We start from the raw sequence: 27,512 nt of genomic DNA on the forward strand, positions 1-27,512 counted from the left end.
CAAACAATCTCACTGTTATGACCACTACTATTAATTAGGAAAATATATGTTAAATCTACTTTTCTGAGTTAGGAAAACGAGTTACCAGTCTTGTCTTGTGCTCCCCTGATGGTACTGTTGTATCACTCCTCTTTTAAAAAGAGGTTCTAATTTGTCTCTGTGTTAGATATGTTGAATGCAACAGTGCTAAGGGTTTATATCCAAAGCTAGAGGAAAATAATTGCTTTTCAAGGGTAATCCTTTACACAGTTTCAAAGGCTAAACAGTTGAAGTAAATCTTACAATAGTAAGACTCATTCTGTGCCACACCTTTTCCAATTAAGAATTTAATCACTCTGGGTGTGGATGAAGATTAGCAAATAAACTCTATGAATTTCCAAAGGACGTTTCTCTATGTATTATTAATGTGTTAAACCAGAATGTTAATGCTACCTGCCTTAAAGGTTTAAAAAAAAAAAAAAAAAAAAAGACAACCCAAACCCCAAAATCAACAAACCAGACCAATCCCTACAGAGTAGCGAAGTGAAATTTCTTTCTTTTGATATGTTTACCACTTGCAGAACTGTTTATAGTGTCTTTTGTCTCTTTTCTTAAGTATTTATAATCTTATCAACAACTTTTTTGAAGTGTGTGTGTAACCTGGGCTGCAGTGCTGCCTAGTTTGCTCTTGTAGGATTTTTCCTTTTTAATCAAGAGTATTTTTATGTGAAAAGATATGTTAGCTGGAATAATTTTTCCTTCATGCGCTTGCATAAACTGAGATATATCTGAGAAATGCACAAACTATAAAGATCGTTATATTCATTCTACGCTGTTGTATTCCTGAGTTAATTTGAAAGACTGCAAAGATTATTAAAAAAAAAAAAAGGTATGGTTTCAAAATGAATGGAACAGTATGTATTACTACCTGTCAGTTGTTAAATATCTCCAAATACAAAATAGAATTTTAAATCAGGCTTTCAGCTCAGATCGGAAGATTAGAACATGATTAAAAAAAGGTGACTGTGCTACAGGCTCCCTTTTTTCCCATTTAATAAAGAACTGGTTTGCTTTTGGTGGTAAACCTTCACCAGAAGATTCTGAAACACTTTTCTGTGTTTGCTATTTATTGTAAGTTGTTTTTGAAAGAGCTATTGCAAATTATGTTTTTTGTCAGCAGCTTTCAGGTTAAGAGTTCTTTGATAGTTTGCACTTTCCGCATGACTCTAGTTAACTTGTTGTGGTTTTGCAATATATATTATTTCTTGTTGTAAATTGACTCAAGTATTACACTTGTATTCCCTTCTGATAAATTCATAGGTCATTTGTTTACATTGCAATTTCTCCAAGGATTGTTATACCTTGAAGCAGCATTTGTGCACAATGTCAAAATAGCTGTCATGAATGGCCTCTGAATCAGAGCCACAGGTTTAGTTCTGTTCCTAACTTGTAGTTTTGTGCTTAACATCATTTCCTGTATATCTTTAATGGTTGTGGACAGATAGAAATGTAATTTCATCATATAGCTGAAGAAAATACTACAGTTATTCTAGAGCATTTATTCCAAAGCACTTGATATTTTCTCTATAGTCATCTCCTCACCTACTTTGGAGATTAGGTTGGCTATGGCATGAAATACTGCAGCTGTCAACACACTAATGAAACTGTGCAGTATAGGAAATAGGAGGACTGTTCTGTCTATTGAAATGGCAGGTAAAATAATCAATGAAATGAAATAGCACCGACACTGAAATATTTTGCATTTAACAAAACTTTACGTAACTTGAATGTCTAAAAGACTGATTCTCAAAGGCAGCTAGTCCAAAGCAGACCCATAAGTGAAATCCAAGTCTTCCAACACTATTTATTATGCTGATACGTTAGACTATGTTGTCTGTCTTTAATATAAACTGAATGAGATTGGACATGGTTATGACAATGGGGCCAATGTTCCTATCTTTGCAAGATGTAGTTTCTTTTTTAGAGGAGAAAAGTGTCACTACCTGAAATGCTTCTGCTACTTCCACCAGTCCTCTGGCTTTTTCTCGTTCAAATTTGACCCTGGTTACCTTCTAAGGTCAGCCTACTGCTTTGGGCAATGATTCTGTCTAAAGATAGAGGGGTGGAGGGAAGAGGTGGGGTTGTGACTTCAGCCTTGACCATCACTTGGTCTTTCCTTCAGCATGTTCTTCACATTCACTCTTTCCTTGATCCTCCACTAGAATTTTGCAGCTGTCCTTACTCTTTTCCTGGAATATTCCTGACAGTTTTGACATTTCCAAAAGTTTTTGTTATGCTGCTTTGTTATCAGTGAATAAGGGGTATGGTTTATGTTTTGGAAAAGTTGGTCACTGGCACTGCGACTTATTATTGAAGAGTATTTTTGGACTCTGCTGTATCTGGAGGCAATATTCTAATTTAAAGCAGCTTTTCCTCTGCAATCATTCATACAGAATCCATTTCAGTAGCTCTTCTCAAAAGTGCCTTAAAATTACTGACTTTTTGGTTAGAAGGTGAGGAATAAATATATCTTACACCTGACTTATAGTAACACCTCAACAGGTTATTAATGCATGCATTACAGTTTAGGAGTTGCTGTAGATTATCACATGCTAACCTTGACCTTAACAAAACATATTTTAAAAAGCTATAATACTGTGTGTACACATTCCTGCATGATAGATGAGGGATTATACTTACCAATGTGCTGATATATTTTGTGGTTTTAAGGACTCATGCAGATATATTGAAGTGCATAAAGTGAGCAATTTAAAGTTCATTATTAAAATTACATATGCAAGTTATAGATGTTAGAGATGCTAAACTATTAAAGTAATACAAATGTGATAAATATAGTTTATGTATAAATCTACTGTGCTATCATTTCATAATGGCATTTAGTAATATTTTATCCTTTGGGACTATATCAATGAGATATTGACACATTCAAGTTTGGAGCTGGGATTTCCTGGTTCTGACCACTAGTCTGCATTAGTGGTTAGCATCAGGAAATTTTTCTGTATTCCGTTTGCTGTAAAGAAATACATTACTGTGAGGAAAATATGATAGAAAGATTTTTGTTTTTAATGTAGAATGTTCTTTGATCTGGAATGCAAAGAACTTTCAAGTGCTAATGAGTTAATTCAAAAACATCACTAATATTAAGTAACTTCAGTACTTTTTACTAGCCTTCTCATACAGCATGTATTTTAATGCAAAAGAATTAATGAATAATTTTGCCTCCCATACAATGCTAGGACTTTTTTCCCTCATTATAAAATACAGATGGATATGAAAGTATTTTATGTGGAATAATTTGCCTAAAATCAACAACAGAAGTTTGCCTATGGATTTATTTTTCACTCATGACATTGTTTCATTGTCATTTATGCGATGAAATGTCTTTTTGGTAACTTAGAAATAAAATAGTTTAACCCTGAGATCACCTAATGTTTTATTGTATTATAGTTTTTTGACTGGTCTAAAAATATTAAATATAAATATTTCTCTGAAAGATTTAACAACATACTAACTTTAGAAATCAACCTGTGGGAAACATGGCATATGAATTGTATCTTTTTTTGTAGAGTAACCTAACTCAGTGTATATAATTGTATAATCTATGCTGATAAAACTTATATTATTTTGAAAATCTTTACTAAGGTCTTAACCTTCAGTTCAATATATCTCAACATTGAAATCTTAAAATTTTAGTGAGAGTTGTGGTTGAGAACCTGCTTAAAAAAATTTTTTTTTCCAATGCATCTGAAATTTTTACATCTACCCACTATAGTGGTATTAACTGGTCTGCTACTGTTTGGAGAATACCCAGTGTATTTTTTGGTTGTTTCAAACGATTTAAATAGTTGCTTGATCTGGTGCAAATCATAACTTTGGTCTTGTGTGAGGGCTTTGGAAAGAAGTATGATATTCAGAAAACTATTCATGTCTTCAGGGTCCAATACTGATGTTTCTTTGAAGTTCTGAGTATGCAGAGTGTAATTGCATCCCGTTCTGTTCTAATCCCTTTCTTGACTACATACTACTGTATAAGTTTCTTACTGTATTACAGCACTCTGATTAACAGCTGTAGGGAAAATGTGATTTTTTTACAAAGCAGTAAAAACTGATTGGTGACCAACCAAAGCTCATATATTCTTCAAAATCGATTATTCTCAGAAGTTCCCAATATTTTTAATGAAAAAACTCAGTGTAATCACCATCCATAGGGAATAAGGTAAGTTTGTTTTCCAAAAATATCAGTGTTCTACAAATGTGGAGTTATAAATAGAAAACAATTAATTTAGCCTCCCTATGAATTAATCTAAAGTCAAAAAGAACCACTTCTTACAGCATGGGGCAAGGTTGTGGCTCTAACCAGCTAACCTGAGACCCATGGACGTACAGGTGTATCACATGGAGAAGTTTAGTTAAAGAATTCTTCCTGCTTGTTGGCTCAGTCCTTATTTTCTCCTCCTTCCATCCTCCGTGAAGAAGTTTGAAGTCCAGCTAAATTTTGTTAATTTGGTCAGCAAGAATTCTGGCCTTCCATGGTACAGAATCCAGCAGGCATCAATAGGACCCATCTGCTGTTACAGGAAAGTAGTAATTTTTTTTAATGTCTCCTGTGGAGTCTTGTTTTATATGGGGCAAAATGTTAGAAGTTGTTTGAGAATGAAAAACTCCCGACTCATGCCAAAAATAGACAAAAATGTGTCTTTTTGCAATGAGTCTCTTTGAACTAAAGTGGAGAATCTATTTTTGTGCTAAGCTGCAGTGGAGAGAAACTGCTGCTTTGAAGTTAATTTCTGGCACCTGCTTTATGTAAAAGTTCTTTTAAAAAATACATTTGCAACTAATCTCAACCTTTGTGTTCCCCATAGTAAGTGTGCAACCAGGGAAGACAAAAATCTGTGTTTTCTAAACTTTTGCCCTGTAGCTGAGTTTCAAACTAACTTTTCATACATACGTTTTTGCATTTTAAAAGTCAAATTTTCCATCCAGTAAAATGACTGAAATGTCTAGCACAGTTTCACTGTATAATCTTTTCAAAATAACAGTTTTCTCAGCCCCCAAAAAGGATGCAGTCTTGACACACAAATGGGAAACAGATTGTGTTTTTTGGCTGATACTACTATACTGGTTTAGATGTTGATTCAGTCAACTTCAGTCTTAGATTACAAGATTTGCAAATTAAAGGAAAACCAAAACGGAAAGAACATCTGTGTAAATTTTGTCTTTGTGGAATTTTGTGCAGGCATGCTTATTGTGTTCTTGGTAATAGGATGAACAATCATTTTGTGTGCACACACACCCATTCACTCACTTGATGGCTTTCAGTTCATTTTAATGAATTTTGTAGGTTGTGAAACATGAGAATTAGTGATCTGTAAAATGAACAAAACAAAGGTGGTGGCCACAAAACTGCATGGCAGAACCAGTCTGTGGTGGCGGGAAGTACTGAATTTAAAGACTAGCTAGATAAGACCAATTATGTTTAATATAAATACATATATATAAATATAAACTCCTGTGTGCCCTGTATGGGTTGTTGACACCACAGTTTGGAGCATACTGGATCTCTAGAACACATTCAAATACACAGAACAGGTCTGAAATTCATTGAACTTGCTTTTTATACAGCTGAAATGTAAATGTACAGATATCTTTAAGCTCTCTAACTGCTTCATTTTAACTAATGCAGATATGTAAGCAGAAATTGAACAAGATAATTTTGCTTTCTTTCATGGATTATTAAGAAAGAAAACATAGTTTTAAGAGATTCAGTCTCAGTAATGCAAATCTGCCTTTCAGTAGAAGGTGTACGTAACAAGACAGCTAGCAAAACACAAGCGGGCATGCCAAGAGGGAAAAAAAAGTACATGTAGCTGCAGAGAAAGGGAGAAGAGGGCAGTGAGGACAGAGTATCCACAGTTGCTTATATATAAAACCAACTCTCCTGAATACAGAATGCTTTAAATACTTTAAGCCCTACTAGCTACCTTTCCTCTGATGCCAAGTGTTGTGATGACTCAGGAACTTACTTTGTCATGTTTTTGTTATGACATCTACTCAGTCTTCTATTTCTACTCTGAAGATTTTTTTCTTTTGTTTTTGTTTTCTCTATTAGCTTAGCAGCCTGTCATACTTAAGGGACAAACTTCTTGCAATAAAATGCATACCAGTCTAGCTAAAAGACTACATCAGTACAACTGTGTGCTCACATTAGGGTAGGCTTTTGACTGTAGTTCTGTGATTCCCTAACTAGCAGCAAAGCCAAATTAAAAATTGATGCTCACCTCATCCACTTGTACTGCTGCTTCTGCATGGCTGTTTTCTGCCTCCTTGGGCTATGTAACTGCAGCTGGTTGTAGAACTGTGCTGTAAAGCAGATGTCCAAATTAACTAATGCATTTTTTTTCCTTTGGTAGTATAAGTTGTTTCAGTCATCTGGTTTTGCAGTACCATCTCCATACCAAGTTGTAAGGTGCAGCTGAGAATGTAGTCAATTGTAGCATGAAGGTGGGAATGGAAGAGGCAGAGAAGGACCTTATTTGCTTAGCTTTGCTGCTAAAGCTGGTTAGCCATGGAATTGTGGCCTTACTCATGTGCTGTAATGCTTTATTTTGCCCCTTACTTTTCTATCAACGGAGCAAAACAGAAAAGGTAGAAATCTTGTAGTGGATTTGTCCCAACAACCATGTTTCTTCATGGTGGTATTTTAGTTTCAGATAAGAAATCATTCTGGAGGAGATTTCGGGGGGGGGGGGGGAATTACTGAAGAACTTCTTGAAGATGAGACAGATTTCTAAACCATCCTTGCAAGAAGTATTTAACACTTTTGCATGCTTGCCCTTTGCCCAAATAGGCCAATATATATGCAGAAAAGTCCTTTCCTCTGAAAATGTGGGGCCAGAATCTCGTGTAGATGTGTATGATGCATCTGACAGCTCTGTGGGTATAGTTAGTTGGGAGATCAGTTATAGAAGGTTCAAAAAAATATGCCTTTAATATATTAGAGTTTGAGACCGTTAGGCCATCTCTTCTAACCTTCTTCATTATGGAGGGTAAAGGACCTTGTTTGCTATGTTGCATGCCATAGCATGTGTTAGGTTTCTAGCATGTATTTTAGAAGGAAGTTAATTTAAAGACTTCAAATGATGGAAAATTTTGAATGATTTGAAGAACTGGATGGAGGTCATTTAAGGGCATGGAAAGCAAGAGGCAATTTCTTTTTAATCATAGGTGGAGAAAGGAAATAAAGGAAAGTTAAATTAGGAGGAGTAGGTTGGAGCAAACAAAATACATAACATTGGCTAGCCATCTTTTTCTTTTTTTTTTTTTTTTTTTTTTTCCCCCCCCCTGCTCATCAGTTTATAAGGCAAATCAGTCCGAACAGATTTTCAGGAAACATGCTTCATTAATGTGGCTACTGCAGGTTGAAACACACTAACCTTAATGCAAGTTTGTCTCAAGAATGTGTTTATGGGAGTGTTAAAGTTCAGGCAGAAAGCAGGATTTACATCAATAAGAACAGAAACAGTGCAATTAAAGCATTAATATTATTGCATGTTCATATTTTAAAATCATATGATTCTCTTCCTTATTTGGCAAACTAAATAGTGAATGCTAAAATCCAGTGTCCAGTTCTAACAGTCGGTGGCTTTTAATGTTTAAAATTAGCTGGCTGTGAAATGATTTGTCAGAGACAAACAGTAAAACTGTCTGGAAGGATCACCCAAGAGAAGGAAATTAGCTATGATGAATGAAGTTCTTGTGCACAGTTCTCACACTGCTCTGAGTAACTCTCCCTGAATATTTTTACTGGAATGCCATTGCAAATACAGTGGTTAGGCTTTAGACTAGCCAGGCTATGCCAGAGCCTGAATCATACAATAGAATGTGTGAAGGGTGTATCCACTCATAATCAAGAAGATAAAATACAGCATATTTTTTTTCCAAACCACACATTTTTTTTTAAAAAAAGAGAGATTGGATAGATTGTTATGATTTTTCAATTGTATTGGACACCATAAAGTAGACTTCATGGAGTTCGCTAAATATTTGCGGTCTTTCATTGAAGACTCCACAAAACTCTGTCCATTTTTTTCCTCAGCCTTCTTTTATTTTGACCATCCTGCATATAAGTATTTAAGTGTAGAAGTTTAATTTTCTAGAGAATAAAGTTAATTTAACCCAATGTGCAGACTGTTGGGGGATATTTGCCTCTCTTAGTGCCTTCTGACATATTCCCCTTCAAAATAAAGCAAACTCCTAGAAACTGTAGGTCTTCATTGCTTCATGTCTCAGCTCGGGTGTAGGTATGAGGAATGGAAGAGCCTAGACAACACCACTTTTGTTTTGTGACAACTTTCAAACTGTTCAATTTTGTTTTCCTTCCTCATTGGAAGACAAAACTTCTTGATTGCGTTTTTCTGTTGAATAGGTTGTATAGGAACCGATATTTCTAGATCAAACTTCTCCTGTTTCTTGATTTGCCTTTTTTTTCCTCCCTTTACTGCCTGGTCTCATTCTCCTTTGAAACTTGGCATGTTTTGATGATAATTCATTTAGCCAGAGATTTTGTGCCATGAAAAATACAAGGTTTTGTCATTTTGTTGATGTATTATGCTGTTTGACAGTAGGTGATTCAAGCCTGAGTTGATGGAACCAGTGTGATCTATCAGAACAGAAAAGAAGCTAGAAACTCCAGAATTCAACCTTTAGCTTCAATAGAAAACCCTTCTCTGAAATAATCTCTGAATGGCTACTTCTTCCCTGAATCTCTTCAGTGCTCCTTTGGTAAAGAGCTGTTAGTGGATGCTGGTGTGTCATTCTATGGGCAGTGGTATATCCTAGGGACAGAGCATGCTGTTTCCCTGTCGTATTCAGTTCTGAAGGTTTTTTGAAGTAAGCTCAAAATCTGCCAGTTAGCTGAGCTGTTACTGTATTGTCAGCCTATATGACTGGTATTTATCTTTCCTAGAGATGGAAAGATGATAGAGCTTTCTAGGATTTTTATTCTTAAAAGGTTCTGCCCTAGTTTTTACGTTGGGTAAAGCTCTCTTGTTTGTTTTTTTCGTTGAGGGAGTGAGTCCCAAAGGCACTAATTTGTACTGCTGAAGAACTGTAAAGCATCGTTAGCTGCAAGTGTGCTGTCCTATCATCTGGCTTGCAAGATCTCCCTCAGGTCTAGCAGATGAAAAATATTATCATCCCTAGTTATTGTAGAAAATTCACTTTAGCCTTAACAGGTTGTGTGGTAGGTTTTAAGATCCTGAGAGATACAGAACCACTGAATAAGGTGGTTTAAATTCCTTTAGGTGGTGTTGGATTTGATTATTATATTATGTACTAAAGCTAGCTACCTTCTTTATCTAAAAAAGCATGTTTCAGATCCCAGAATTGTTTTCTTGCAACTTGTTTCTGTAATTAATATTAATGTCCTTCCACTGTGTTTGTAGTGCTCAAGTAATGTTTACCAATAATCTTGTAAAAATTTCTCGCAGATTAAAATGCCAGGAGATACAGCCTTAATAGAATAAGATAATGGTTCTATTTGTAAATATTGAGAGTAGGAAAGATCTGATATTCTGGTTTACTAAATGTTTGTCTGAATGAACAATGTAATGAACTGTTAATCTTGGATCAAAACTGGAAGGAAGAAAATGATTACTTGGGGTCAAACTTCGACCAAATGGTGAGAACTATGGCTAGTTTTGAGCTTCTAGAGCTTTGATTTATCGCGCTGGTGGTGTGGGGGTTTGGGAGAATAGATTTCTAAGCTGAGGCATCAGCTTACTGCTGTCCCCTGTGCCACCCCCCCATGCGTGTAATGGTAGGGGTAGGAGATGGAGGGAAGGAAGTAGTCTTTTGCTAAATGCATAGCCAGATAAAACCAGCTGTAGCACATACCTTACTTGAGTAACTTGTCAAAAGAAGCACTACAGGGAAAAGATAATGCACAACGCCATTACAGGCAAAGCTGCTGGTTCCAGGGCCACTTTAAATTCCACTTTAAATTATTAAATACTGTAAACGCTATAAAGTTAATTAGAAGAGGAACAAACTCTACAAAGATAAATGTGTTTTCAATATGTTTCTCAGGGAGGGTACAGTAGAAACCAGTGAATGAGAGGAAATTTATTTCTGGCAGCACTCTAGACATGGAACTGTGGTTGAACTTTTTACCCTAATTACGTCCCCGCTAATGCCTGCAGCGGTCTGGAATCAAAGCGGCCCTTCAGGCCCTGGAAAGTCTCTGATGTGGCGAGCGTTTGTTGTGTGATGAGGGTTACTTAAGAAAAAATGGAATATTGTGACAGGATTTTTCAAAATTTCTCAGTTACCACCCACCTCACTTGTTGCCTACAAAAATAGAGTAATTGTTTGCATCTGTGTGTTTTTGTCTGTCTTAGAAATAACTGTTATAAATCAATGTGACATAGACCCAGAGAACATTTCAGGATTATATTTTCTTTTCTTATATGTTTTAGGGCTATTTCTATGTTATGTGCTGTAAGAAGAATTTAAAGTACATTGCAAAATAGTTGGAGATTTCAGGATGATTTATAGTTGTCTTCTGAGGATACTAACACTATCAGATACCGAGTTCTCAAGTTAACACAAAGATGCTGCAATATTATGTGCTTTATCCTAAATAATGGTTGTCACTTCATGCTCGTAGTTTGACCAGCTAATTACAAACTGCATTGACTTGCAGCCCTTCTATCTATATTATTACACAATTGCTGCCACTTGAGTAATTCACTTCAACTTGACAGTAGTTGAACTTTGCTTCTGTTACTACATGCCATTTTGTATCTTACAGCGGTCTCTCTAGAGTCCTTCTTGTCTTTTTTTTTCTTTTTTTTCTTTCAACAATATTTAATATACAGAGGAAAAGCCAAGGGAGTTTACTGAGCTCAAACATTCATATACAGATTAGATTTATTTTTTTTACATCTCTAAGGTGAGTAAAAAATACCATTAGAACACAATAATTGGAACTCATAAACTCTCTGTTTTTCTGGTATAGTTATTCCTTTTCTTTAGTTTTGATTATGTTTTTGAAATATAACAACAGTAATTTGTTCAGCTTGAATGAATATATTTTGGTAACTAAAATTTTAAATTTGGAAAAAATGTAAAATGCATAATACATCAAATTTTTACTAAGTACTAAGCAATTCAAAATAGAGATTTAAAAGGCTCCTGCTTTGTGTTAAAGCAGTAAGGCATGTTCTTCAAATCTTTTTTTTTTTCCTCCCAATTCTGCTAGAAAATTTATTCAGAATATCACCTGGAGGAGAGTTCTTTCCATATTCTTGGATAGTTGCTCATAAGCTTTTTAAAATTTTTTTATTAATCCAAATTTAAATTACCGCATTCTATGATGAGGCATTAAGACAGTAACACTAACAATTTTAATCAGTTTTGCCTGTGCAATTTGAGGGGCCTCATGTCCCCTTTTAGAATCTGCTGTATGTGGTGATTCTCTCTGTGGAGAGAGTGCCTTATGTCTATGTGCCCCTCCTTAATGATTGTAATTCCTCTTGAACAATGTCAGCCAAATTTAAGTATGAAATTCTTCTGAATTTTATGAAAAGTAGTACAGTAAAGGAGGTGGTTATATCTGTGACTTCAGTGAGGTAAAGGCTATAACATAAGCTAACTCTTTTTTGATGTCAAGAGATTCATATAGAGTTTCAACTTTAAGGCTGATTTGAAGAAATGCAGACTTCATTGGTTCTGCTATTCATGGAGTTCCTTGCTCAGAGTAATTATTATCAAGTACTACTTCATATGCTCAAATCAGTTTTCAGTGAGTTCAGTTACAGTGAAAATTCAGCACTTCTGAGTATCAGGGTCTGCTGTGTCAAATCATATAGTAAATCAAATAAGATATAAGAACATATAATTAATGGGTACTTTTGGCCTACCTGATGTGACCAGAGCCTCATAGAAACTGTGATTCACAGCACTTTAAGTGCCTTAACCATAAAAATCTAAGTCTATTTCTGTTCCAATTCAGTCATCTACAATCCTTTCACCTTTTACATGAAATAAAATAGAATTTGCTATAGAGTGTATAAGAACTGAGGTGTTTCCAGAGATTTAGTCTTACTGCATTTTGGCAGATTATCATAAGCATAGGAAAAGGTATATGTCTGCCCCAGAAGATACCACTATGATGTATTTTAGATCTTTTTGATAGCTTTTTGGAGAGAATATTGCCAGAATTTTTTTATCATGAGTGCAAAAAATTGTTTCCAAAAAGGAATTAGGGAGACTGAATTGTTTTGAAGCTTTTCAAAAAATATAGTCTGAGCTGTGTAGTAGCATATAAGCAATTAGGATTTGGTGGATTTACAAGCACCTGAAAACAATGTCTTAAAATGAGTTTGGCCTTTGATTACATGTGAGATGAGAAGATGCCAGTAGGCTTTTTGGAGCCCATGACTTCTCAGGCAAAGAACAGACAAAAAATAAATCTGAAATCCGAAGAAATTTGTTACATGAATCAACAGAATTAAGTGTATGGACCTTCCCAATACACCGTCACAGTGTTAACAGTTGCAGATAAGTGTCTTTTAAATATCAATTACTGAGTATTCAATCTCGCACAAGCTGCAAGCTTTAAACATTCACAGAGATTGCAGAGGAACATGAATAAATAACACACTGATAGCTGAGTGAAGATTTGGGTTGTATTTTAGAAGGAGCTTTATAGTACACTTTAGAAGAATGAGTTCTGCTGACTCTCAGTTTAGATTGCTTTTGGCTTTTGGTAGAATTCTGGCTTTGCTAAATGTAACAAGTAATGACTCAAATATACAAAATTAGTGTACGTATATTGCATTAGTCATGAGCAATCTATATTAACTATGCTATCTTCTGAGTACTTCTAATGTGCCATTGACCAGATTGTACTCTCGATAAATTTGGCCTCAGACTAAAGAAAAAAGATGCCTATTGATTTGGAGTTTTGTGCACATTGGCAAACTCAAACATCTAGGACCCGCTGTGGTTATAAAGTTGTAAGTGGCTCCATAAAATGCTCTGTTTAGGTTCTACGCTTGCTTGGTGAAAGTTTGCTACAGCTGAGGGATTTCGGCATCAATTGGCTTTCAGTGTTGTGCTTCCAGAAACGCTGTATTTGTTAAACTGTGGTATGCGGCTGTCTCTTGATGTACAAAAAGCTTATGCATTTTTGTTTTTGTTCCATCTTGCATGATCTTGAAGATCAGTGGGGCATTTATTACAATGCAAATTACATACTTTTTTCAGTGGTGAATTCTGCTCCATTTGACAGTATGGAAAAGGAGGGCAAGACAAACCTTAAATTTATTTCATTCTGTAACTTTTGCTGGAAACACATCTATCACAGTGTAAGCTTAATCAGCTGGTCATAGAGATCATGCTGATCATGTTAATCTTTGGTAGAACTATGACAGCCATGCAACTGTATTCTAATCAGTAGTTTAACTTTATGCTCTCTAAAAATTACAGAAATTTTTCTACTTAAGCATGTATTCGTAGAATGATCAAGGATAGCCAGTGTCTGATAAGTGTAGGTTCATAACTTCTGTATAAAAGGACTGTTTGGTTACACACAAGAAGAAAATCTGGTCCAGAGTACCCCAGAAAAATTGATTCTGTTCTGAAAAGTGGAGCTCCAGATGTATTTTTCCTCAGTGACAACTATGGTCAAGTAAGCCTTGCAGATAAGCAGCATCCCATGGGATGCTGCTTATCTTACTATATTAACTAACTCAAAATATGATGGGACAGCTATGTTTTGTAACATGTGGTATATCTCAATGAAGTGGAAAGTGTGTCACACTCCAGTCTCTCAGCAAAAGCATGCCACAGCTGAAAAGCCAGCTTGTGCTATATTTTACACTTCAGTGGCAGGCATGCCACATGTCACAGAATGAAGCAATATGATACAACATGCTGCAGTACATAAAGGTAGGTTGTAGACTGTTGTTTGGCTTTATGTAACTTCATGCATTTTGGCTAAGTTTAAAAAGTGTTTATAAAGTGTCTTCTGATGACCAGTGTGAATAATGTTGTTACAGGCAGAAACCACACTAGTAGGAATACATTATACACTGTTGGTAGAGGGGAATACGGGAAAAGCCTTTCTTTGCCTGAACTGAAGAGTATGTTGGACATAATCTGAGAGAGATTGAAATTAAATCTTAATGGTAATCCATTGTAGAGGTGCTGGTAGAGCTTGGCAGTTGCCAGTCATTTCCATTTCCTAGAGGACTGCACGTCCAGCGTGCTGTTCTCCTTGAACTGTTGGTACTGTCCTTGTAGTATCTGTTATGATTCTACCAGTGTGTTGTTAAACCTAGTCTTAAGCTTTCTGCTTGTTGATACATAGCAGTTTTTCTGACAGCCAGGCTGTAGATAGGAAGCAAGGCTGAGCTGTTGATTTGATTGAACAAAATGGACATAATGGTTGTCAAAAGTATCCAGAACTGAAAAAAATGTGACCTTCATTGGTTCAAGGCATCTGTTGCATGATTGCCAAGAAAACTTGTATTTGCAGATACTTCCCCCACGCAGCCCCAAGAGTGGAAACAACTTTCATTCTCCCTGTGGTCAGGGGTTTTGCCTGTCAGTGAGCTATGGTATGTGCTTGAGTAACCTCACTGTATCAGCAGTGGTATCTGGAGGATACTGGTGAGGAAACATTTATCTACGTTGCCCCTTTTTAGGTTTGCTTTTTACTAGATTCAAGTTCACGTTTTGATCTTCATTTATCTAACTTAGGATTGTCAGCTGTCTCAGTAACTGAATTTTTTTCTTGTGCTCTGCGTGACAAGTATTCAGCTTCATCTTTTCTGCTGACAGAGCGAAGATAAACTTTAGGAATTAGGAGAATTTTTGTAGAAGCTGCAGCGGAGAAGTCTGTTTCTGTCAGTATCCAGTTAATTGTAAGTTTAGAGCTACTGCGCAACCTGTAGAGCAGAAATAGCTTGCCTTCACCTGTGGCTAAGTCTGTAAGTCCATATAGGAAGAGATGTCAGGAATCCAGGTGTCTGCATTTTTATTCATTGTACAAGAAAAGCATCCTTAAAACTATATGAGTAGATATCCTTAAAATGCTTCCGCATGAAGTTCAGAGCAGTGGGCGCTCAATTTAGATAACTATATTGCATCATCTATAAACACTTGATTTATGTTTTATATTTAATTGGTGAGAGAATTAATGCTCTTGTGTGCAGAAAATGTTTTAAACATAATTATGCTTGTTTTAATCTATAAATCTATAAATTTTAAGTAAAATTTTAGGAACAATTAATGTTTATACTGATTTATTTTTAAATGGATACAAAACATTTATAGAGTGGTAGATCTGCCTACAGCCATCAGTCTCTTTTTATTTTCTTCATTTATTTGGAAAAAACTGACTAGCTTTTACATGGACATTTCTTTTATGTTAAGGCTTTGTTCCTATCCCTTCCTGTTTCCATGTTTATCTCTTAATGGCATAAATGAGGATATATTAATTAATAACATTAGTTAATAACATTAATAATGTTAACACAACAAAGCGGGACTAGTTATTTGGTCACAAACCCATTTTAAATGGAACAAATTGTGCTTCGGTATGGCTGTATTTCCCTTTTAAATTAAATCGAAAACATTTTAAAGTGTGGTAGATGGTTTTGATAACATTTTAGAAGCTTATTCCTTTGGTGATAATTTTTATGTATTCTGGTCTTTTTAAATAAAAAAGATGCAGCTTATTATGCTACCAGAAGAGTAGTTTGTAATTTTTTGTAACAAAAGGAACTATATTAGTTTCCAGATGAATTTGCCGATTAAGGCTTTTTCTGATTGAACTTTTAACTATAACTTCTCATATGTGACCATTTCGTACTTACTGACACGTTGGAACATTTTAAAATATATTTAAGGGAAAACTTTATATACACTGCATATAACTAAAAGCTTCTTTTGATGCCTTTTAAAAAGAAATAACATCTGGAACTATACAGTTCAACGTAACCGAAGATTTGGCCCATGGTATTTTGCTTTGAACACTTGAAAGGTGTCTGGGCTGGCAACTCTTGTTCCCAAGTTTGCGACTTCTATATTACCCACTGGAGTTGTGCTGTCCTCTCTGGTGATTAGTCAGGATTCACTGTTGCACTCAAACATCTTGCTGCATTATTCATGCATCACCGTCTCCTCTTTTTCCCACCACCTGTATTCTTCCTGTACTGTTTTTGCTCTGACTTCGGATTATAAGCCTTTTGAATTAAGGGTTTTCTTGCTTTTGTGAAGTGCCTTGTGGGTTCATGCTGCGGTGCTAAATGCTGTTTGTGGGGCTTGAATGGTGCGTGTGTGCAGTATGTACATTAGGCTCCGTTGTTACGGTAAGTGGGTGCACTTGATCTCCTGGAGCAGAGTGCTGGCCCTGCCACTCGCAAGCGGCACTTGACAGCTGGTAATTAGAGCAGCTTCACACGCCTGTGTATGTCCAACACACTCGACAGCAGCTATCAGCCATCAACTGATGAATAAGGATAAAACAGTGGGGAAGATTAGGTGCAGATTTTTTTATTATTTATTTATTTTACAAAGAGATACGATGGAGGAAACTGTGGCCTGTAATCTTCTGCAATAGGAGATAAATATTGAGGAGATCTTTTTTTTTCCTCCTCTCAAAATCAGTGAATTTCTAATACTAAGTTCAATCATTACCTTAATTATCCGTATGGAGACTGAACAGCATAGCAGTTCAGTGGCGGGAAACTGACTTTCTGTTAACAGTTTTTACATGTCTTCCAAAGATACAGTGTTGCAGACTTTTTTGCTGAAGGTAGGTATATCTTTTGCCATAGCTCTTTACATTTCTAAGAAGTTAATAGAATATGAAAATATATTTGACTGCCCTTGGAAAGGAAATCATGTACGAGGATAGACCAGGACACCGTAGAACACTTTTAAAACACTTGCAAACAATAATTATACATGAGGATAGACCTGGAAAAATAAGGAAAAGAATTTACTTGCTTTGCAATAAGTTTATTTTCATGTCCTATTACCATTAAGTATTCTTTGAATAGTTACAAAGCTTGTAATTATATGATAACTTATCTAGTTACAAGTTTTGCCTTTTAATGAAATTTAACTTCTGTAAGAATTGCTTTTGCTAAAGACAGAATGAACATAACTTTGTCTGGCTTAAGCTGCCATGTTACGTCATATCTATTTAATAAATACATTGTTTTCTATAATTTATAATAGGGCAGTCAATTATGATGATACACACTTGTCTGTAAGCAGAAAAGGGTTATCCATTACCATACCCTGTAGTAAAGGCTAGATACTTTCATCTGAGGATGCGGTTTTACAGCATTGTACAGATAGAAAAACAAGATTCTGATAGTTTTTCTCAGTGACTTGAAATCATCAGGACCGAGAGACCGCTGTGAAGCCTCGGCTTCCCTCACAGACCCCTGCTTGAGTTATACGTGGAGACAGAAACCAGTTCTTCCCGAGTCAATTGCTTGTTTTTAAGTTAGGCATTTCTTCAAGGCATGGAAGTCTTATGGAATTACGGAAACAACAGTACTGCTATCCTTGAAATGAAAGAAGTGAAAGGGAAAATGACAAATGCAGTCTTTAAGTACTAGCATTGGAAGATGAGGGATTGACGCTCTAGGTATTGTTTTGATCTTTTCAAGATACAAGAGTGAAGTTTGTATCATTTGGTATTTAACAGAAATATTTTAATGCCATATCAAATAATTTCTTTTCTTGTATTTAAGGGATTAGATTTAGTAACATATGTCTAAGATTGGTACAGCTTTTTCTTATTTAAAAATAAGTGCTTCCATGCTTTTTGCAATTTGTGGTACACTTAAAACGTCTCTGCTGCTTTGTGTTTTACTGGTATGTGCACATTTTTGGGAAGTGTCACTTTCTCAGAAATCTTACTCTGCTTTTCCTGATTTTTGAATGAATCCGTTAAATATCATGAGTGAAAGTAGCAAAGTTACTTACAAACTTCAGTTTTCGAGCTTTTATTGTAGAAAGCTGTGATTCAGAAGGCCAGAGAATTTTAGGGGACTAGCTAGTGGAAAGTTTAGTGTAAGTTTTCTCTGCAATGGTGTTCTCAGAAAAACTAATGCAATCCTTGGATTTCCTCAAAAAAAAGGAGGGGGCAAGAAACGATTTTGTTTTCTTTACAGAGAATTACTAATTCTATGAGCAGAGTTTTCATTCTGGTGTACGTTCTTCAGAAAGAACATGAGAATATTGCAATACTGAAGGAAGTCTGGAGTAGGACTGCCAATATGTTCTAGGGCTGGAAAATAAATTGTACAGTACAAGACTTAGGATTTTAACTCTTCCATTTTATTGTAGATGAGGGATTGTTTTGGGCGCGTACTGACGTGCAAAAGATAACTGAATGCAATGAGCTTTTTTGTGTTGTTGACACAGACGTAAGAGCTGATGGTTAAGAGCAGAATGTGTACAAATTTTGATTTTGAAATAAGTAATTTCCTTAAAATAAGATCATCTAAATGTTGGAATAACTTATGATAGAGGACTCATCGTTGCTTGAAGTTCTTTAAAACAGATTGTGTTGCTTGGTTATTAAAAAACAAAACAACAAAAAACCTTTAAGCTTCTGGAATGTACATGGCCTAGAAAGAGGAGATGATCCTTCCAGTATTAAAATCTATTAATCTAAGCAGGGGCCTTGAGGAGAACAAAATTGCCTTTGTGGTATCAACATGCTAATATTACTACGAAGATCATAATCAAATCTCATGCTTCAGCTTTCCAGTGTTAAGGCTCAGGTTAGGAATCTTTCCAGTATATAATTAATTAAGTGTACTCTGGTTTTGTTTCATTTTTCTTGCTGTTCTGTAGAGCATCAGAGACATAAGATCCAATAATTTTAGAAAAGAGTAAATATTTCTGTAAGTGTTAGTCCTGCAGATTGTTAAACCTAGGCCTAATAAGAGATCACTCTACTTTTTGAGTATGATCTTGGTATAAGTTTTAATATTTTTACCTCTATTTTAAAGACATACTATGATTTTTTTAATAAATTCCTCATTGGCTACTCCTGTATACTGTTATGTATATAGCTTCACAGACTGTATATTGTTGAATATTATTTAAATAACTTGCTAGATAATATCCAAAAGTGCAAAAACTGGAATAGTGATTAAATAAAAGACTACTTAATCATACATTCAGGTCATAAGTATGCTGATCAGCAGACCTCTCTTACTCCCCACTTCCCCCAAAAGTGTCTTGCAGATTAGGAAGGTCATTACATGATGGAAAAATAAATGATTTTTTTTAATGCAGGAACTATAAAAAAGAAAAGAATCGGTACTCTACAGTACGTGTGCAGTATTTGTCCTGAGTAAATGTAGAAAGAAATTGCCTTATAAGAGTACCGCACAAGGCAGATGTAATGTAATTCCTTGTGTAGCTAGAGGAAGATGGAGCTCGATTTAATGCAGTTCAGGTGCAGTTTGAATGGGTGAGAAAGACACGCAGTGTACTGCGGGGTGGCACCTTAGACAGGGATCAATTTATGCATAGCGGCAGGAAAGAAGCTATTTCCCCTTGTTCCATCATATGAAATTCAGTTACCAGAAAGAAAGATTTTGGGTAGAGAACGCTGTAGTGATCTAACAAAATATAGTTTATGGTAAATGCAGACAGTACATCTTCTTTATTAAAGAAAATCAAGGAATAACAACTGAATTCCTAGTCACTAGGTCAACTAATCCTTAGAACAGGTTTTTATTACAAGCTTTGACAGCCTATTTTTAATACTGATATTGCTTAGACTCCTTTTAATACCATGTTTTAAGAGGTGATAGTTTTAAACACTAACGTTAATAAAAATTGATGCTTTGTTTTTGAAGTCTGCCTTTGAATTTGTCCATCTGCAGAAAAGCTTTCTTGGAGTCAGATATGTTTGCTGATCCTGAGTTTGGTCTCAGAAGTTGCTTTTCAGATCTCTTCTAGAATCGTTGGCATTTAATGCAGAGAGATTTTCTTGTGCCTTTAGTATTTGTTCCATGCAAATCTGACAAATATGCTTCTATTGCTCTGACTTGTGGTATTGTCTGTGCCTCATTAATCTTTCATTTCCCCTCCTAATAAAGTTGTGTCTGTGAAGATTTGAGTTTTCTGTATATGTTAGATCAGTGCATGTGATTTTTTTTTTTAATTTGACCTCATCGATAGGTTTATTTCTAATTTGACCTTTTCTTAAAGTTTTCATTCATTTTTAACTCATCAATGCTTTGTCTATTAGTTCTAATCGGTTGACTATTTGCTAAAGAAAGTTAGAGCTTGTGCTAAGGAGTACAGTCAATAAGAAATATTTTTACTATAACAATGTATTGTATGGCTGTGTAGTTTTCCCTAACGAAGGTTGTATCTAGTTTTTCTAGCATTTTGATTGCTATCCAAAATGTATTATGATACCGTAAGTTCTGTTGGTGTTCCTGAGTGACATCGTGGTGTATCTCATCAAGCTTATGTTGTATTTGTCTAAAGCAAAATAAGTAGTCAGGTAGATGGAAATCCTTCCCTTGATCTCATTTGCTAAAGGTTCCAGCCCTATTTTTTGTAAGGAGAGTTCAAAATATATAAGGATGCACTACGATGGCCAGGCAGCTTTCATCCTGAGATGAATTACCATTCTGTAATTGATGTCTATTTTCTCTTTGGGCGGGATGTTCATCACGTGGCAGAGGCAGCAGGGGAGGAAATAAACACTTTCCTTCTAAGCATACAGTATAAAATATTTCTAGGCACAGAAAATTATGGCCTCATGTTGGTTCTATCAGTTTTCTCCTTTTCTTCATATAGAAAGTGTGTGTTTTGTGCAGTTTATTTATGTCTGTATGCAAACACTTTACACAGAGCTTTTATAAATTGGGTGATTCTTTGCTAACAAATCTGTGAAGAGATGGTAGTTCTGTCATGATGCGTACACACAGATGTATTCAAGTGCCAGCTGTACAAGGCATCTGTTATTTTTTCTTCTATCTCCATATTGCAACAATCAAATGAAAAAAGATACAAGAGCCTCAGTATAATTGTATATTTTGTATTTACTAATGTCAACATGTTGAAGTAGTTAGTTGAATTTGTGCCCATGATCTTTAAAATTTCAGTTGGTATCTCTGCTTTAAGAAGCTAGTTTAATAATCAAGATATATAACAAAAATTTGTTGATAAGCTGTGAGAGTAATTTGCAGGAATTTTCTTTGTGACAGGCTTACTGTTGTGACCAAACTGCAAAAAGCAGCATTTTCACATTCCTGTCCTCATCTCTCCCCTTTGTGTAGCCATCATTGGTACACCGAAATATGGTCAGAGCCTTTCTCACCAACATGACTTACATGAACCTTCAGTGCTTTAGTTTATCAGAAGAAAAGCTTCTTCTTTAACTAGAAGTCTCCATATTTTATTTTCATTACATTCATAGAATTCCCTGTTTGAAGAAGATTGGGAATTATGAAAAGTTCAGTGGAGATGATAGTGGTAGGAAAAAGCTGCACTATGCTGCGACTCTGTGGTAGCAAACCAGTTCTAGCTTTTGCAGCCCTACTCCACGTCTTTTGCTGGCTGATTCACGTTTCATGTTTCTACTTCTTTCTTCCTTTCATGTTTGTTAGACCTTTCACCAAGCCCTTTTGGTGAGCTAACCTGCGGGAGAATTCCCTTTGGAGGAGAAAGAAAGGAAGCGTTACTTTTCTGCCACTGGTTTAGTGTGCTAAAGTTGGTCAACAGAGAATCCATTGCCTGTGAGAGCCTGTGGGATGAAGGGACGGGAGCACACAGCCTGAGCTGTAGGCCATAGTTGCACCCAAATGGGGGAGGCAAGGATAGCTATTATAACTGGTTGCAAGTACCTTTGGCTCATTGGGGTACTCTTACTATTTTTTTTTTTTTTTTTAAATTGCTATGGCAGTGAAACGAATGTTTACATCTGTGTCCATAATCCTCATTCTCCTGCCTTGGGAGAATTGATCTGCAAGCTGAGGAGATATAAAGGAGCATAAAGAAAAATCATTCAAAAGGCTCATACTTTCAGAAGAGTTGAAAAATAATATCTTTGGAAAATAAGTCCACTTCTCCAATGCAGGAGAAGTTTTGCTGTATGGTATTCTGTTCAACAATGAAATGAAATTCCTTGATTTTTTTTTTTTTTTCGAAAAGAACATGTTACCAAGTTGTTTCTAAGGCCTGATTAAAAAAAACAAAAACAAAAAAAACAAAAAACTTGTATCATTCCTCATTAAGGTACACAGCTTTTGGAGTAGAATTTATGAATTGAAATTAGGCTAATTCAGTTAATGTTCCTGTGTCTAATGAATGGATAATACTCAGTAGCTAACGAGGTTCATAAGAACTATTGCTTTGAACAGGGAGAGGATTAAAATAACCAGAGAGAAATGCTAAAAAGAGAAGTCTTTTCTGGTGCTTGAGACTTTTTTCTTTTTTCCTCCCCCACTTCGAAAAGATTGCCAAAAAAAAAAAAAGCAGATGCCTGTGTTTCCACCCTTTTGTGTCATGGTTTGTGGATGCAGCACTTAGCCATGAAGCAGGAGTTTCCCAGGAAAGTGTCCTCAGCTGTCTGAAGACTCATGATAGTGCTGAGTCTCTGCACAGCTGGGAGCACAAGCTTTATGGAGCAAGAAAGGAGTACAACTATGACTTTTTTTGGCTATTGCCACTTGTTTCTCCTAATTGGGTCCTAGGATGTTCCTAAAATACACTTGACCTTCACTTTATATTTATCTGAGAAATAAATAGCTTTCATATCACTTTCTGATCGTAGACTGCCATGCTCCATGGAGTGAAAAGAAAGATGAGGTGTGGAGGGAGGACTTTGAATTTGAGCAAGGACTTTTGACCCAATCCATACTGCTACTATATTAGCAGCACTGGAATTCAAGTTACTTGTTTTTAGGCAATGCTTACCAAAGTAGTGGTAGAATGTTCTTGTCACAGTTGGCCAAAATAAAATTGTGACATACAGATTACTCATTTGAGTGACAAGAGTATTACCCCTAACTCTGTTGGTGTGGTATGTAGTAGAAGTTGCATGCTCTTGAAGCTTAAAATATTCTCTGTGAGGGCATCAGATTTGCCTTGTTCTTAATCATGATTATTTCTGCTACCCTTTTGCTCTGAGAAAGCATGCTTTGGCCTGAGCTGTATTTTTAGTTTGTTACTCTTAGCATCTTTAGTGTTGAGAAGATCAGTCATGAGGCTGTGTAAATGTCAAGTCAAATGGTCAAAATGGCACCGTTATCTTCAACATGGGCTTAACTGATGCCATTGTTAGTTCCATATATGCTGATATAATGTTAGCTGCATTGGCTTTTGTGATTTCTGTTCTGAAATAAGAATCTGTTGTACCCATCTATGAAAATAATAATTTCCTTTAGGTAATAAATACATATAATAAAAGAAGTTTATAGATGGACCATTCTGTGGTTTTCTGCATTTTCTATCAGCAATGGGCTGCTAATATAAGGTAACTGGACTTCAGTCTCACTGCTTTTAAAGTGCTTTTTGAAGGGCCTTTGAAGTGCTTAAAATAATAAATAGCACCCTCTAGTTATTAGCCTCAGTATGTGCCTATAAAAGTGTATATTTTGGGAAGAGTTTCTGTAGGCAAAATGTCCAACTTATTTTTTATAGTATTTCTTTGACTTGTCTTTTTGTGCATCTATTGTATATTGTTTTTCTGCTGTGTACATGTTGTATAAACCATTTTATTATGCTGAGACATTTGCGATAAACAGTTGGCAGTTGTACTCCAGTTTTCCTGAAAATTCTTGAACAGCTTGAGCTGATCCGAAAGACAAGCAAGTGTTGTGGCAGGAATTGTGTTAAACTCTATAAAATAAAGCAGATATGGGCAAGGGGAAACCCTCCTTTACCGATACTTACTATATGTTTGTACAGCTGGCAACTTGTGCTGCTTCATATTCGTTGACCTAGAAGTAGCCAACATTTTAATGTGTTCTTGGAGGGGAAAAAGGTGTTATGGAAAAGAACTGCCACATCAAAGGCTCTCCTTAGCTTGTAAAATGGTTTCCACCACTACCTTCCTCAACCCTATCAGAGCACTCAGCACTTTCTTCCTCTCAAAAGAAAGCATGCCTTTTTGTTAAGGAATGGCCTTAGAGTTTTATTTATATTAAAACGATAAAAGTGACACAAAGCAGTTGAAAAGATCTGTAGTTCAAAAAAAAGTTCATCAAAGGTATAATGTTAATTCTGTATGATGTGTCTTTATCAAATAAATCGTTGTGATTCAGCTGTTGCATGTAGTGTGGTAAGTACTCCCTTTACAAAAATGGTTACTCTCCAAAGCATATTTTTAAAAGACTAGAATATACTCTAAAGCTTCGTTCTTGTCAAATGATTTGTTTGCTGGTTAGATCTGCCGTTCCAAACTCTTATTTTGGTACAAAGGAAAGTAAGTGCTTGATTAATGGTTGTGCAGAACAGGTTCCTGACCATTGCGAATATCATAATTCAATATGTAATCATGCCTTCTCTAAATGTAGAAGGCTTCTTTTGACCCCTTGTTCTCCAGCATTCTGGTTGTATTGCTCAATTTTTTCATTTAATGTGCTAGGTAGGCTTGCTTTGTCCTGCTGCAGTAATTTAAAAATAAGATTACAAAATGTAATCTTTCTACTCTAATTTTTTTTACCTCTTGTTATATTTGTTTTCCTTTTCAATTTGTCTGTACATGGAGATTAAAGTTGATTTTGTGACTACAGAAATCTGTTGTTAAAATTATATGTATGTTTCTGCATTTTAGCACGAGTCCACCTTACTGTTGTGTAGACCTGTACTCTTTACGAACAGGAGAGATGGTCAAATCCATACAGTTCAAAACTCCTATTTATGATCTGCATTGCAATAAAAGGTAAGGATGTTCAATCTATACCCTTCCTGTGTTAGAGTATGTAAAATTTCAGTAACATGATTTCTGGTGTTTGCATTCACTGTTTTTATTCTTTTAATTTTGCTGTAAGCATAGCTTGGGTTCTTCACTTCTCAGGTAGCATTTCAGTTTGAGACATGACAGCATGCTTTTACAATGAATTTCACTTGAGAATCTCAGAATAGCTGTATATGAAATCATTTAAGCTTCTCTCAATTGTCATGAGGGTGGGCTGGAATCAGTGGTATCCTCTCTCTCTATCTACAGATGGAGAAATGGAGCCATAGGTATTTTAAATAAGGTAGTCAACTACCTTTTATTTTTTGTACAGCCTTTAAATAAGGTTGTGCAACTTCGTGTCTGATTAGGACTATAGAGCTTGTCTGTCAGATACATTGCCTTGCTGCACACCAAAAACCTGAATATGCTGTCACTGTTGTGTGGGAAATAATGTTTCTGTGGGTCAAATAACAAAGCAGAATCTCTTAGTTGGAATAACTTCACAAGGCTTAGAAGGCTGAGCATCAGGTTTTAAATACTTGTTTCAATAGAATCGGAGGCTTAAATTTTTCTGAATTGACTTCAGGCTGTCATCTCTCCAAGACACACAAAACTGAAAATGCTTGTAGTTTACTGCATCTTTTTAAGAGAACAGAAAACCCAGAATCCCTCTTCTGCATGAGGATATTGATGATCTTTGGTAGCTCTAACGAGAGAATTTCATGCAGTGACTTTGACTGGAGACCATGACCGTGCTGCCTACTCTGATTCTTCCTTCCACCCTGTTATGGTTGTTATTAGTCATTATATGTCTCAAAGTATCTTATGGAAGTTGTGGAATATGATTCTTCTGTTAAAGGTAGAGATTTGAAAGTGGAAAAGCTGCTGCATTTTCTTGAGAATGTGTATTTGTTTGTTGGAATTGATGGTCCTTCAGTAAGGAAGGTGCCAAAATGACACCAGTCATTTTAGTAGCGATGTGTCTGTTTTGTATCACAGTAGATAACACGTTTTATGTCAAGAACACAGAAGAATATATGTGTGTATCAAACTCATGAAACTAAAGGAAGTTAGTAGAGTTGGAGATCTAAAAAAAAAAAAAAAAAAAAAGGGGGGGGGATTAAAAGCCTAGAAGCCGCAAATATTTTGTTACAGACATTTGTCTATCATTGTACAATCAAAACCTAAATATTAATGTCTAAATAAAGTTAAATATAAGTACTATATATATATATAGTATAGTACTACGCAACAAATAGCTTTAATACCATAGCTAATTTAGTAATGAGGATATTTTAATGAGGATATATAAAATGATATTTTGATGGTGTAAATGTCTTTAAAGTAGTAAAGGGTGGTAGTGCTTATTATCCCCGGTCAAACTGATTGTCATAGGATGTGAGTTTGATCCTTATATCAAAAAATAATTTCACTGAAGTAGTTGAGTTGGTAAAAATTGTGTGTCATGAAAGAGGTCATTGTTCCTTTAAAAGTCTGCCAGAATGAGTTCAGTACTTATCTGTGCAACTGTCTCTTTAAAAATTTAAAGTTCCCTTGTGTACAGTGCGGTGATAGTAAATCTTTCCAGCCTGGCCTCCTAGCAGAAAAAAAATCCAATTGTAAAAACAGTCAAAAGGCAAATCATCATTTAAAGTCTCTCCCAACTAAAAAGTCTTTCCAGGTGCTAATGTTTCTTTTCCGAAGTGGTGAAAATGGAAAAGCTACTTCAAAGCCGTGTGGTTGTATCCAGGGTAGCTGCTTTTCTGGAATGTATCAGATTCTGTTGTTATCCAAGGAAAGTTCACGATTTCAGATTGAAAATGCATTAAATGGCCAAGTGTAGTGCTAATGGTGCGTTAACTGTAGACAAATGGAGTCCAAAATTTGAAATTAAAATAAAACTTGAGTTGCAGAAGAATGGAAAAGTGTTTATTATTTATGCATTTACACTGCAAAATCATCCATCTGGTAGGTTTCATTTATACAGAAAGACAGTCCATCCTCAAAGAGCAGAAAAAAAGAAATCTACAGGATTGGGATGTGTTACAGTCAAATATGCATAAGTTTTCTATGTATACATTACACTTGCACATGCATCCAAAGTTTTTCCCATTATTCCTTGGTTAATTTTCTTTTGGGCCTTCTGGAAGAAGTTACTTAGAATTGATAGGTTTCTTTTGTTTTTCTTTGCTTCAACTTGAGCAATTCAAAGATACTTTGTAACTGAAACTATTATTTTGTCTGAAACTGATACTAATTTATATATATGTGGAGTTCTCCACTTTTAAAAATTGGGACTTATAAATTGGAAGAGGGGAGGTGGGAAGCATCTTTTCTGTGATGAGAGCTGCAAACAAATAAGAAATCCTACATTAACTTCTTTCATGACTTACTACATCTGAATCCCTCTTGAGTTACATTTTTGTCCTCCTCCTTCTGGTAGGTTAGCTGCTGTGGAAGTGGCCATGTGCTCCCCGCTTCTAGCGTGGCAAATCTATGAATATGAAAGACAGTTGTGCAAAGCTGACCCTTGATTTCTTTCTTC

General features: G+C 35.6%; 1 protein-coding gene across 9 annotated transcripts in view; it reads left to right on the forward strand.

Moving 5' to 3' along the window:
• The window catches only part of BCAS3 (BCAS3 microtubule associated cell migration factor), a 379,129-nt gene that overhangs the window by 29,893 nt on the left and 321,724 nt on the right, over positions 1–27,512 (forward strand). For all 9 annotated transcript variants that reach the window (XM_064523127.1, XM_064523131.1, XM_064523134.1 and 6 more), the window contains one exon: positions 24,842–24,949. In XM_064523127.1, the coding sequence (XP_064379197.1) occupies positions 24,842–24,949 (108 nt within the window). The remainder of the gene's footprint in view (positions 1–24,841; positions 24,950–27,512) is intronic.

This window comes from Dromaius novaehollandiae, chromosome 19 (genome assembly GCF_036370855.1).
Source record: "Dromaius novaehollandiae isolate bDroNov1 chromosome 19, bDroNov1.hap1, whole genome shotgun sequence".
In the NCBI taxonomy this organism is placed as follows: domain Eukaryota; kingdom Metazoa; phylum Chordata; class Aves; order Casuariiformes; family Dromaiidae; genus Dromaius; species Dromaius novaehollandiae.